Source organism: Euphorbia lathyris, chromosome 5 (assembly GCF_963576675.1).
Source record: "Euphorbia lathyris chromosome 5, ddEupLath1.1, whole genome shotgun sequence".
NCBI classification, from domain to species: domain Eukaryota; kingdom Viridiplantae; phylum Streptophyta; class Magnoliopsida; order Malpighiales; family Euphorbiaceae; genus Euphorbia; species Euphorbia lathyris.
The window spans coordinates 17,362,281-17,377,149 of record NC_088914.1 but is presented as its reverse complement, the minus strand read 5'-3'; the positions used below and the strand labels follow the sequence as shown (position 1 = coordinate 17,377,149).

General features: G+C 28.2%; 1 protein-coding gene across 1 annotated transcript; it reads left to right on the top strand.

Moving 5' to 3' along the window:
• Window positions 1-1,585: 1,585 nt before the first annotated feature.
• LOC136231315 (protein DETOXIFICATION 29-like) lies at window positions 1,586-10,673 on the top strand. The gene is made up of 8 exons (XM_066020661.1): window positions 1,586-1,938; window positions 2,032-2,573; window positions 7,496-7,582; window positions 8,553-8,609; window positions 8,741-8,979; window positions 9,427-9,545; window positions 9,691-9,777; window positions 10,123-10,673. The coding sequence occupies exons 1-8, from the start codon at window positions 1,606-1,608 to the stop codon at window positions 10,207-10,209; spliced, it is 1,551 nt and encodes a 516-aa protein (XP_065876733.1). The 5' UTR covers window positions 1,586-1,605; the 3' UTR covers window positions 10,210-10,673.
• Window positions 10,674-14,869: the final 4,196 nt, after the last annotated feature.

The window sequence follows — 14,869 nt, the reverse complement described above, 5'->3', positions numbered from 1 at the left end:
CAACAAATCGGAAAAAAACAAGAGTTTCATCATCTGATGATGCTGAACTAGCTTCTTCCTTATCCTTATCTGTAAAAATAAGGAGGATTGTATAAAAAAACAAAAACTAAATACATAAAACTTTGGATTCTACCTTAATTAATAAAAAGAGAAATTCATTAAATTAAAAGGCAAGTCAAAGTACATGACTAGATAAACAAATAAAATAATGTTACAAATCTAAATTAAGAAATGAATTTGTGATTGTATATTCCTTCCATTTTTGAAATATTTTTTATATACACAATTTTGATACATGCATTAACAAAATTATTAAAGTACCTTAATACAGTACTGTATTTCTAAAATTATTTTCAGAATACCATTTTCTTAATTTTATTTTTTTTGGTTCGTAAGGGTATCCACCGTCTACAACAATACTATCCCTTTCGTAGATGGTTTGCATTGCTGGCCACGAAAAGTCTTTCCATTCCCAAAAGTGAGGATCGAACCTTGAACCTTTAGTTAAGGGAGGAGGAGCCTTTACCACTCCATCACAAATACATTGATAAATATTTTAAAACAAATTTCTTTTTCATACCATATTAGTAGGATTTTAAAGTTCAATTTTAACTTGAGATATCATGCCATTAATTACAAAATCAATATTTTTTTTTCAAAAAAAACAATATAAAATCAATATTCAAATTTAATTATAAAATTAACAAAAAATTATTAAATAAATAATTAAATTTAATTATTGATTTTATAGTTAATTGTTGAAATGTATTATAAAATTGTTGGGTAAAGTAAAAAAAAAAAACAATGTCCTTTCATTTTTCTTATCAAATTAGTAATTGATTTTTTTCCCAAATTAGGACTGATGTTTCGTTTGTGACTAGGAGATGACTGAGAATTTTCACTTTAAAATGAGCATTGACGATCTCAAAATTGAAAAGTTCAAGGACTTTATGATATTCTAAGTAACTTTAATTTTTTAACTTTTTAAGTTTGATGTCATTTAGTGTTGTTTGGTGACGAGTTTTTAGAGGTTTTTAATTAGAGAATAGATTAAAACATATTAAAAATAAAGTTTTTATTTGCTCAACTATAAAACTTAGCTTCTCTAATATTAGAACCAGATACTCCGACATTGGTTGTTTTATTTTTCTAATGTGCGTGCAACACAAGTTCTACATGTAACTTTTTTTTTTTTACAACTGAGTGATTAGTTGATTACATTTTATACAAATTAAAGAAACTATTTGAACATTTTATATAAGTTGAAAACCTTTGAAAATTCTTCAACCAAGTTTTTTTTTTTTTTTTTGACAAATTTATTAAGATTTTAAGAAAGGAAAAACGTCCAATATGGTCATTTTAACAGATCAATGACCAAATAGTTGTCTATATTTTTTTTTATAAACGTTTAAAAAATGATGTATACTCTAATTTATGTCCTCTCTACCTGTAAATAATAGTAGGATTCACTCTTGGTTGGTTTGCATTAATATTAATGGTACAAAATCTTCTTGCTCTTTGCTTCTAATATATATATATATATATATATATATATATATATATATATATATTAATTAGAAGCAAAGAGCAATACTCAAGGTTCACATGGAGGATTCGAGGCAACCGCTTCTCTCTCAAGGAGGAGAACACCAAAACGGAAACCACACACCTACAGTAAACACTTCAAATTCCTTCTCCACCTTTGTTGCCGGCGCCGATGACATCCCCACCATCAACGGCCCCGGTGATTTCGTTCGAGAATTCTCCAAAGAGTCAAAGAAACTATGGTTCCTCGCTGGCCCAGCAATCTTCACATCAATCTGTCAATACTCCCTCGGCGCCGTCACTCAAACTTTCGCCGGCCAAGTCAGCACTCTAGATCTCGCCGCCATCTCTGTCGAGAACTCGGTCATCGCCGGCTTTTCGTTTGGTGCCATGGTACAATCAAAACTCCCTAAAACTCGATTTAATTTGAACTATTTTCAATCGATTCACACAAATGAATTAAACTAATCTTGATTCAATCGACAGCTCGGGATGGGAAGCGCGCTCGAAACGCTCTGCGGGCAAGCATTTGGCGCAGGGCAAATCGACATGTTAGGAGTTTATTTGCAGAGATCTTGGGTGATTCTCGGTACCACAGCTTCGTTTCTTTGTCTTCTCTATGTCTTTGCAACAAACATCTTGAAGGCAATCGGGCAAACTGAAGCTATATCATCGGCGGCGGGATTATTCGCTCTTTATATGATACCTCAGTTATTTGCATACGCTTTGAACTTTCCGATGGCGAAATTTTTGCAGGCGCAAAGCAAAATAATGGTAATGGCGGTAATTGCAGGATCGGCGCTTGTATTACATGTGATATTCAGCTGGCTGTTTATGCTGAAATTGGGGTGGGGAATGGCGGGTGCTGCGGCGGTGTTAAATGCAGCGTGGTGGTTCATTGATATATGTCAGTTCATTTACATTATAAGTGGCACCTGTGGTAGAGCTTGGAATGGATTTTCATTGAAAGCTTTTCAAAATCTTTGGGGTTTCGTAAGGTTGTCTCTGGCTTCTGCTGTGATGCTCTGGTGAGTTTTCCTTCCCCCTTTTATCTTTTTACATACTAAAGTTTGAATTATTTTTCCTCACTTATTTAACTACGTACTTAAAGTGGCACTTGGGATGGTCCATCTTTAAAATAACTGACGGATCCATTTATTTTATTATGGCGGCCACTCAATACATTTAAATAGAGTATTTATAACTTGTCAAAAAAAAAAAAAAATAGAGTATTTATAAATTATTAGTGTCAAGTCATCACGGTAATAAAAAGGTCAAATTTGGTCAATTTTTATAAATTATTTAATATATTTACTACTAATATATACTATTATTTTTATATTTATTTTAAATATTTATAAATTTTTTAACTTATTATAATATATTTTGATCGGATATTAATTAAACCGAGCTGATAAAATTTAGTTCATTATATTTAGCTATTAAACTTATTTGATTTGGTTTAAATTTGATGAGAGATTTTGCTTCGATTAACTAAAATTTGGTCAGATTAGTAATTAAATCAAATTGATATTTACGCGCATTCATATTTAATTCTTAAAATATTTAGATAAAGTGTATTCAAAACTAAATTTGATTTACTAATTAACGTTGATTTGAGTAGTTAAAAGCCTTAGTCGCTTAAGGTATTGATCTCGAGTTCAAATCCCAATATATACAAAAAAAACAAAAAAAAAACTTTAATTAGAAAAAGATCCATCTAAAGAATGTCTAATCGAGTAATCAGAAAATTTATAAAAAAAACTAATTTTGATTTTGTAGTATTATTAGTTTCTCCAAACCGTCATAGAGGTGTTTTCAAACGTTCAAAGCAATCCTGCTATTTGACAAGCGGACTGTTTTCTTTTATAGTACACCAATAAGTGGAGTGGTGCATTATTTTGATGAGTTGTTTGTTAGAGGGGATATAGGAAGTGAGATATAGATAAAAAAAATGAGATAATATATCACATGTTTATATGGGAGATAAAAGAATGAGACAAATGAGGGATAAGTCTCTTATCCCACTAAAGTTATATCTAGAAGAGTATAAGATACGAGGATAGCTTATTTAGATGGAAAAGTCTAATTTGTGCCTCAAATTTTATTGTTTTTTCTATTTTGTTGTGTTTTGAAAATTTAGTAAAGTGTTCCAAATATTTCTCAAATTAATTTTAATCTTTGAACTTTTAAAAACTTAAGTTTGTCCATAGATTAGTGTAGTATCAATGTTGAATGAAATTAATTAAATTTAATCTATCATCTTAAATAAATTAGTTATTCCATTTTTTATGTTTTGAAAATTAATACGGTGTTCCAAGTATTTCTCAAGTTATTCCAGATTTTGTATTTTGAAGATTTAATATAATATTATAAGTATTTCTCAAGTTAGGATAATAGATTAAATTTTAATAAAATATACTACTTTCTATTTAAATTTAGATAAAGGTAATAGTATAATAAAATGAATCATTTTATTTTCATCTTTATCCTACGTATTAAATATGAAATAATAATAATGAGATAATAAACTCTTCTATCTTACTTTATCCTAACATTTATTTCTATTCCTACCCTCATGGAATCCCAAACGCCCAGTGAATCTCTGACAAAAGAATTTTATCAATGCATTATGATTAGTAGAGTAAATTAAAAACACCACAAAACTTACTTAAAATAATTTCAAATCTATCATAAATAATACTCCTATAAATATAATCTTAAATGGTTTCACGTCACATTTAACTGTACTGTGCCTTCGCACAATAAAACTTTTAATAAAGACTTTTTTTTTTTTTTTGAAGTTACTTTTACTAATAAACTTCGAAACATTATCAAGCACAAGGACAACAATGAGTGGCCAATAATTATTAATTATTTTATTTTTTCTGATTTTTATTATGTGTTAAATTTATGGCTTATACACTGGGTGGCTAGAAAGAATGTTTGGTTAAAGCTTTAATAGCTACCATGCAAATAGTGGGGTCAATTGATTCTTGAAATATATTTTTAAAAATATTATATATACAAATTACATCAATAAAATTGTATACCTTTGTTGTAGATTTTATAGTATTTTGACTTCATTAAATTTTTATTTGCAAAAAAAATATATATCTATAAAGTAATGATATTTACAAAATTTGAATATTTGCATTCACTCAATTTTTACGACGAGTCTCGAACTGGCTAATCGGATAAATTATATAAAAAGAACAAAAAAAAAGAATGTTTCTTATTTATCAACTTAGTAAGAACATTTCGAGCATCTTCATAGTTGAGCCCTTAAGTTAAAATTTGAGGAGAAAAAAATTAAAAACAAATTTCAAAATAGTTTCCTATAGTGACTCTTCAAATCATTAATTCTCATCATTTCTATTATTACCCGCTCTTAGTATATTTCTTATTTCATTTCTAATTAATAATTTCTTATTGATGAGTTTCTCTTATTTTACTGTTACTAAAGATAATAATATTTGATAATTTTAATGATAAATAATACATAAGGACGAATAGGGAAAATATTATATTAAAAATGGAGGACTTAATTCAATAAACGTTTTATTAGAAAAAAAAAGGAACTTTTATCACATATTCCACACTTTTATTTAGCTCACCGACAAATGGTTTGTTGGTGTTATTCCTAATTGATGAAATTCATGTGACTTAACAATTTATGGCCCCTTCTTCAAAAAAAAAAAAAAAAAAAAAAAAAAATCAATTTATGGCTCGCTTAATATGTTGGTACTCAAATCAATAAATCACCACAATAATATGTTGGATTGGTGGAACAATATTAACCACAAAATGATATTGAATCTTCTAGAAACTTCATGGAAAATGATTGATGACATCTGATTGAGTACCTCGGATCCCCGCTTAGCGAGGACATGTAGTGCATCAGACCACCAAAATAAAATATACTTATACGGATTGGATTTAGAATTTGTTTTTCGGTCTGACTCCGAGTCCGCCTAAATTAATATCAATTTGAACTCGTTTTGGGTTAAGAAAATTTAGATGTAAATTTATTAAACTCGGTTTGGCATAGCTCATAAATAAATATAAATTTTTTAGCCTTTATGGAGATTTTTTTTTTAGTTTTCATTACCTTTTTTCTGTTTTATAAAAGAAAACTTATTGAGAATTTCTATTTATCTGTTTTACATTGTATTCAAAATCATGCGTAATTTTTTTTTTTTTTTGCTTAATGCAAATATTTTTTTATAAGAAAAATACTTTTTTTTATAAGAAAAAAAATTGTTTTCTTTTTGTGACTCAAATCTTTCTTTGTGGCTAACAAAAAAAAGTTTTATAATTTGTCAAAAACGTCCAATATAGTCATTTTCACAAATGAATGACTAAATAGTTGTCCTTTTCTCCTTTTAGAGATATATATATATATATATTAATTAGGATCTGGACTTTTGGACTTTTGCATGTATGTGAATGACTGGTGGTTGAAAAAAAATAAACCGAGCAGTCATTCACACACATGACTGGTGGTTCATAACCGTTGATTTTACCATCTCAATCATACTCTAATTTTTGTCCTCTCTATTCTATAAAGAGTATATTTAAAAGAAAATAATATATTTTCTATAATTGTGAAATATTTACTCTTGGTTGTTGGTTGGCATATTAATTGTACAAAATCTTCCTTAAACCTTTTTCTAAGAATGAACGAATGCTATCCTTATTTAGATATTCATAGAAAATTCATTTTCTCGCTGTCAATATCCTTTTTCGAAAATAAAAATAAATTTGTGGTTTTATCCATTTGATGTTAGTTAAATCAGACTTAATCGCTTGAACGATTGGGTCAACAACAAACCACTTCAATTGATTCAACAGCAACCGGTTTAATTGAATGGTTCAATATAGTTAATTTTTTTCCTCATGTTTAACTAAAAAAATATAGGTAGTAGATAGGATTCAAACTTAAACCAATTTCGTAATTTATATTTTATATATATAATGATATCATCTGATTTAATCAAGCTAAATCAATTGGTTGAATCCATTAATCCATGACTAGTTGTCAATCCAGTTTAATTTTTGGTCCAATTTTTAAAACATTGTTTAAAAGAATACATTTTTTTTACTTACAAATGGATGAATGTTAAAGTTTTTTTACTTTTCTTTTTTCTTTAAATGATATTCTCTCAAGTTTGGCAGTACTTTTTTTTATTACTAACATAAAAATTCTTTATAAAAGTAGATGAGTTCAAAATGATAATTGTCAATTTTTAAATGGAAAAATTTTACACATTAAAATTGCTTAGAACCATATTTTTATAAACCACGTTTTATTTTTCAATTTTCATATATATATTTTTCTCTAAACAATACTATTTTAATTAATGACCTCAAACTCACAAAATTTAAAAATTAAAATTGTTTGAAATGTTTTTTTTTAACTTTTTTTTTATAGAAGTTTTTTTTTTTAACTTTACAATATAAAGTTACGTGCTACTAGAGTGGTCAAAGGTAAATAGATTAATGGACTTTTATATTCCATTTTGAAATCGAAATATATAAAGAAGATAAACTCATAGTTAAAGGGCCATGGATATAATTTAAGCAATTTGTCATCCTAAATTTTATTTTGTAAAACTGGTTGAACATGCATATTATATTATTAACATAATTTGATTTGATTTCCAGCATTTTAATATACTTAATTTTACTAATGGGACATAGTTTAATAAAACTATAAATGATACACCCACTAAGCTAGGTAGAAAACTTAGATTCGAACCCTATTTCCTATTATTATTATTAAAATATATATATATATATATATAATGAAAAGTGATTAGTTGGACTGGTATCATATTCGCACGTTGGTTTTTTTTTATATATATAAATATTCACATGTTAGTTAAGTAGTCAGAATTATATTATACTATTAGTAATTGATTAATGAATAAATAAAATATATTTGCAGCTTAGAAATATGGTACTTTATGGCGTTAATACTTTTTGCTGGATATTTAAAGAATGCTGAAGTTTCAGTGGCTGCTTTGTCCGTATGGTGAGTGAATCTGAATCTGATCCTCTTTTTCATACTCATTATATACTACATATTTTACATTAATTAAATACCTAATTATTACATTAACTTTTTCTTAGAAAAAAAAAAAAAAAACTGTAGTAAGTGAAAAACTGAAGTACTGAACATGGGCCAATAATTTGTTGTGAATTTTAATCTTTAATTATATAGAGAAAATAATTTAATTATTTGCTGTCAGTTTTAAAATAATAAAAAAATTGCATTCACAAGAACATACTTCTTTTTAATAGATAGCCTTCAAAAGAACAACAGTCTCGTGCTGACTGCAAAGACGACATGGTTAAGTTCACCTAATACCTTTAATATTGCAAATCAAGATTTAATTACCAACCTCACATATATTAATAAAAAAATCACATGGTTTCCATATCATATATGGATTTTTAATTTATTGTTATTATTATTTGCTGAGCTGGTGATAATGCAAATTAAATAAGGTGAATATTTAAAAACTTTAGGCATCGATCAAGCAACCATGCAGTCGAAATGTTCGGCTTGTTTGGTTTACCTACTGTTTATTATTGTTTGGAAAACGTTGTTCTTCTAAAAAGTAGAAATTTTCTATTTTATGAAAAGCTACTTTTCAGATATAAAAGACAAACATGAAATTATTAACTAACTATTTAAAACTATTATTTTTAATACGAAAAAAATAAACATAAGGAGAAAAGTAAGTAAACAAACACCCACATAAATTAATAGGAGAAAACTTGTTGTATAAATAAATTATCTATTTGCTATTTAATTAATAAATATAATTGTCACAATCTTAAAAAGATCTAAATAAAAATTGAAGTTGATTGGTAAGAACTTTAAAAATAAGTTTATAATCAGTAACATAATCACAGACACTAGTTTTCGTAATTATATATATACATTGTGATGCATAGTCTGTAATTATATTGTTTAACATGCATATGAAATGATGCAGCATGAACATTTTGGGGTGGACACTCATGGTGGCTATGGGAATGAATGCAGCTATAAGGTTTGTTTAAAATATTAATGAGACTTTAGTAAAACTCTAATTTTTTTTTTTGATACACTTTCAAATACTGATGAAATGAGAGTAACGTTCTTCCTACTGATTTAAATGTTCACAACTAAATGATTATGCAGTGTAAGAATATCAAATGAACTGGGAGCGGGTCACCCAAGAACTGCAAAATTGTCATTATTAGTGGCAGTTTTGTCATCATTTATGATTGGGGTGATGCTTTCAATAATTCTGATCCTGACAAGACACATATATCCATCTCTGTTTTCAAATGATTCTCAAGTTAAAGATCTAGTCGATCAACTCACACCACTTCTTGCTGCTTGCATTATCATTAACAATATTCAACCTGTTCTTTCTGGTAATTACTTCCTTACTTTTAATTACGAGTCTTTCTGGTATTTAACGATTTCAAAATGGCCGATAACGACCTTAAAATATAAAAGTTTAAGAATTAAACTTGTTTGGAACTATATATTCCAAAAAACCACCATGTCCATTTATCAAATCACCATTTTCGAGAGCTCGCTTTGAACAAATATTTTCTTTCTTCTAATCAGACAACACCTAAATAAACTTAAATATTTAATGAAAATTATTCACTGTTTAGGTATTTAAGTTCTATTTTAATTTATTTAATATTAAAAAATAATCCCTAGTTCATCATTTTTTTTTGTTATAATTCAAGATTTGTAGAATAACCTTATTTTTTTTTTGGAATAACATCAATTTTCTTAATTAATTTCTCTAATATTAAATTTTTTGTTTATATATAACTTAAAATTTTGATTTTATTTATATATTTAAGGTATGGCAATTGGTGCGGGATGGCAAGCAGTTGTAGCTTATGTGAATATAGCTTGTTACTATGTTTTTGGGATTCCTCTGGGCCTCATACTGGGTTACAAAGTTGATCTCGGTGTTAAGGTACGCTTTTTTTTCTATGACTTTTTTTCATTTTTTTTAATCCATTATAATTTTTAGAGAATTCCATTATTTTTCAGAGTAATCATACTCTTAAATAAGAAAAATTTATTGGACAATATCCCAACATTCAACCCTATTTTTGTAGGGGATTTGGTTAGGAATGTTGTCGGGGACTATAGTGCAGACAATTGCTCTTACTTATATGATATATCAAACAAACTGGAATAAAGAGGTAAACTGTTTTATATTTTCTTGCATTTTTTTTGTTTTATTGATAAAGGATCAAATGTTAACTTTAAGATTATTCAGAAGATTAGTTTTATTTTTATCGTACAAAATAATTCCAATTTTGTGAAGTTTCAAAATAGAAATTAGCCATGAAATTCTCTGGAAAAATATGAAATTAAGATAGAAATTTTATCATGGTGGATACAACAAGAGCAAAATTGAGCTTTCCCATTAACTAATTAGTTGTTGAATTCTTTATTTAACCAATTTAACAATGAGTTATTGAATTCTTTATTTAAAAATAAATTAAACCATTATGTACTTATTTATTTATTTTTGTAAAATGCAGGCTTCGATTGCTGAAGATAGGATAAGAAAATGGGGAGGAGGCGACACCAATTCTAAAGACGACGACGACAAAGAAACCTTGTCGTAAAAGTGAAGAAAATTGTACCACAAATTTTGGCATATCCTTATTTGGCTTAAAGAAAAGACATATAATTCATTTAGTAGCAAATAAAGATTATCTAGTTTTGAGTGTTAAACGTATTTCACTAAAGGAAGAGGTGACAACGGGGCAGTACCAGATAGGGATAAATTCTCTATTTTCACATCTAATACTTGTGGTTTATCTTTTGCAAACTCGTGAGCTCCTAGTGCCATGGACTCTAAGACGTGAATGGCAACCATGCCTACGTATGTTGGACAACATGACTATTGTGTCTTCTCACATCTATTGTGAAGGTAATCAAGTGGTGGATGCGCTCGCAAGCTTTGGTAGGATTAGTACGAATTTGCAATGGTAGGACACGCATCTTAGTTTCTGTTCTAGCTTTGTTAGTGATAGTGTCATAGGTCGAGACTTGTATCGGTTCAATTAGTCTTATGGCTTCCATTTCGTATTTTTTCTTACTATATAATAATTTTTGGGCTTAGGTTAGGTTGTTACGAGGGGTGCCAACCTAGTTGGGATGTCCCTCTCCTTTCCTTCCCGTACCCAACTCTTAATTATAAAAAAAAATTAGAAGCCTACTTAATCGATGAATCGGAAATTTAAGTAAATGTTAAAAAATATAGGTGAATGATGGAAAATCACAAAATAGCATTAAAAAGGACAACAATGTCGGGGAAAAAAATGTTTAGTATGATATTTACTATGAAACCATATTTTTTATTTTTCAAAATCATCATTTTTTGGAGTTTTCTCTCTCTAAATATTAACTTTTTCACTCATAAAAAACAACACTTAAATAACTTCAAATCTAAAAAGTTGAAGAATTAAAGTTGCTTAAAATATTATTTAATTCTTGAAAATTTTCATTTTGATGTCGTTATCGACTAAATTTAGCAAAGTCAACAAAAAAAATGAAAATTTTGCAAATCACAGGATTTAATTTGTAAAAAAAAAAAAAAAAAACCAAAGTTAACTATTTGTTAAAACATAAAACCACTGATATTTATTGGAAATTAACTCTAAAAAAATTAGGCACTCAAAACATGAAGGTGATAAGAAGTTAAAACTTGGGAGAAAGAAACTAACATTAACATTAGTTTCATGCATATCAAACTTCTAATTTTTCCACATCAATCAAAACTTGTTTCCATGCCTAAAAATATGCCATGCACAAACATTGTCACAGCTTTTGTGGGTAAATTACACCCATGGCTACTTAACTTTATCCATTTTAATATTGTGGTTACTGAACTTCAATTCTTAACGGTATGATCACTAAACTTAACACTTTTTAACACCAGTTTTTTTATTATTATAATACAATATCTAATTTAATTATTTTTATTATATTTAGTATGTTAAAAATCAAGTTAAAACTATTTTGGTGTTTCATTTTGTAAAAACACTATTATTACATGAAAGTATTAATTTTTTTTTAATAAATAAGGTCTAATTTTTTTCATTCAGCACGGGGCATCAAAAATGTTTAAGATAGCCCTACTGTTAGCTGATTACGTTAGCTGTTAACTGATTACATTTTTTTGTTAGTGATTTGACTATCTGATTGTGTAAACTTGTTAGTAAAATTTAATTGATTGTTAATAGCTGTTTGTGTAAATGACAAATAAGAAATGGTAAAACATTTAATTGGAGTGAAAGGATAATAATTAGGGTAAAAATGTCTATCAAAAGAGATGTGTCACGTCCGTGACTAAATTCCTAGAATTTATATCTTGATATTCGTATATATGATAATTATTGGGTGTGTGAGGTTAATTTGGTGCTATAGGAAAAGTTTGGAGTTAATTCGATAGTTTTATGTGTAAATTAAAAGTTAGGATAATTTTTACAAGATTATATAAAGATGGAGGATCAAACTGGATATTTACCAATATGGATATATATATTCGAAGAGGCATGGAGATAGGATCATGATTTGATTTTTTTTCATTTTCTTTTCATTTTCTATTTTTTTTATTCATCAATTTTCTCTGAACCGTTTCTTCGCCGTTTCTTTGATTTACGGAGATTCGACCATCCGAATCACTCGAATTGGAACCATAGCATCCTTATATATAGATCTAAGTCCTAACCGAAGAGTTTTTGAGTTTCGGCAGTGTTTGGAGGGAAACGTCTTAGACAGAATTTAGAGAATAATCGATCGGGTCAATTAGTAGCCAAGGTAAGTAACTATCAACTATATTTTAAGTTTTATGTATATAGATATATATATATAATCAAAGAATTTGCAGAAATTGATATTTTAGGGTTATGCAGGAATTTTGTAAAATTGAGGTCATTTTGCTTTTTATTGTGAAATTACGGTTCAAATGAAACTATTAATTATGCTTCTATGTGAATTTCAGATTTTACTTGATTATGTTGATTTAAGGCTTCATTTGATTGATTTACATATATACATATATGTTTTTGGTTTCAATGTATATATAAATTGAATAAAATGAATTTGATGATTTCTTAAGAATTGTTTTTGGATTGAGAAATCTGTTGCGGTTATTGTTGTTATTATTTTGGATTGAAGTCCAAATATGATTTTTTTTATAAGTTGTGATATTTCAGAAGATTAAATGGTTTTGTCCATCTAGGATTGCCCGGGGTAGGAGTTGTATTTGTAAGACCATATCTAATGGCGATATGGCCAAAGTGCACGGCTGGTAGTCCTAACTGTTAGGCAATGAACGAGATATAAATGAGATATCTCGATATTGTTATGATTGATGTTATGATCTACACAGGTGAAATTCGAGGATGGATACACATACACAAATTTTATTTTATGAACTTAAGTTTTGAGAATATTTTATAAGGTTTTGATGATTATATTATAAACTTAAGTTTTGAGTATATTTTATAAGGTTTTGATTAAATCCCTTTATAAATGTATATATGTAGCTATGTTAAGTAAAGTTGGTTTTTATAGCTGATAGTTTCTTACTGAGATTTTTGTCTCACGTTTTTAAATGTTTTAATGTTTTTAGGTGAGAAAGTACATGATATAGAGAAGGTTATCGACCGGTTAGGCGAGGTTTGGAAGTTGGCTGCTTATTGTTAGAATTATGGTTAGAACTTTGGTATTTCAATTGTAATATAATGATATTTGGTTAAATTGGAGACTCCTAAGTATTGATTATGATCTTTCTATTTCACGCCCGATGCCAATTGAGGTCGTTTAGGGTCGGGTGTGACAGTTTGGTATCAGAGCTATAGGTTAAATTCTTCGGACCTAAGGTTAATAGTAATTGAGGAATATCGATATTTGGTAATACCTAAAAAATAATCGATAGTAATCGAGGAATATGAAGATTTGGTGATAGCTAAGAAATAATCGATAGTAATTGAGGAATATGGATATTTGGTGAAAGCTAAGAAATAATTTGGAATTTTTTGAGGATTGAGTAACTACCTAATGAGGGGTAGAAATGAGATTTGATGGTTAGTAACATATTGAGTGTATGAAAATTAGCAAATTATTTGATATTTGGTGATATGGGTTATGAGTAAGTCATAACTTTGAGCTAGAGATAGAGAGAATTGTCTATATAGGTGCTGCTGGAAAATCAGATTCGTACCTGAATCTTGTGATGCATTTTTAGACCAGATATAGGCCGAATCTGTCATGGAGTCCTAAATGAAAGTTCTTTATTATTATCTTACGTTTCCAGGGGTTTTTGAATCGCCTTAATCGGACTCCGTATGAAAAAGTTATGCTGGAAAGCCATTTTAGCTTTAAACCAGAAGTTGGTTTTTGTTTGATTTTTCTCCTTAGTATGACTTGGAATTGATATTTGAGAGTTTAATAGTTAGCTTAAAAATATATGTATCTTACATATATACATATATGTTTTTGGTTTCAATGTATATATATATTGAATAAAATGAATTTGATGATTTCTTAAGAATTGTTCTTGGATTGAGAAATCTGTTGCGGTTATTGTTGTTATTATTTTGGATTGAAGTCCAAATATGATTTTTTTTATAAGTTGTGATATTTCGGAAGATTAAATGGTTTTGTCCATCTAGGATTGCCCGGGGTAGGAGTTGTATTTGTAAGACCATATCTAATGGCGATATGGCCAAAGTGCACGGCTGGTAGTCCTAACTGTTAGGCAATGAACGAGATATAAATGAGATATCTCGATATTGTTATGATTGATGTTATGATCTACACAGGTGGAATTCGAGGATGGATACACATACACAAATTTTATTTTATGAACTTAAGTTTTGAGAATATTTTATAAGGTTTTGATGATTATATTATAAACTTAAGTTTTGAGTATATTTTATAAGGTTTTGATTAAATCCCTTTATAAATGTATATATGTAGCTATGTTAAGTAAAGTTGGTTTTTATAGCTGATAGTTTCTTACTGAGATTTTTGTCTCACGTTTTTAAATGTTTTAATGTTTTTAGGTGAGAAAGTACATGATATAGAGAAGGTTATCGACCGGTTAGGCGAGGTTTGGAAGTTGGCTGCTTATTGTTAGAATTATGGTTAGAACTTTGGTATTTCAATTGTAATATAATGATATTTGGTTAAATTGGAGACTCCTAAGTATTGATTATGATCTTTCTATTTCACGCCCGATGCCAATTGAGGTCGTTTAGGGTCGGGTGTGAC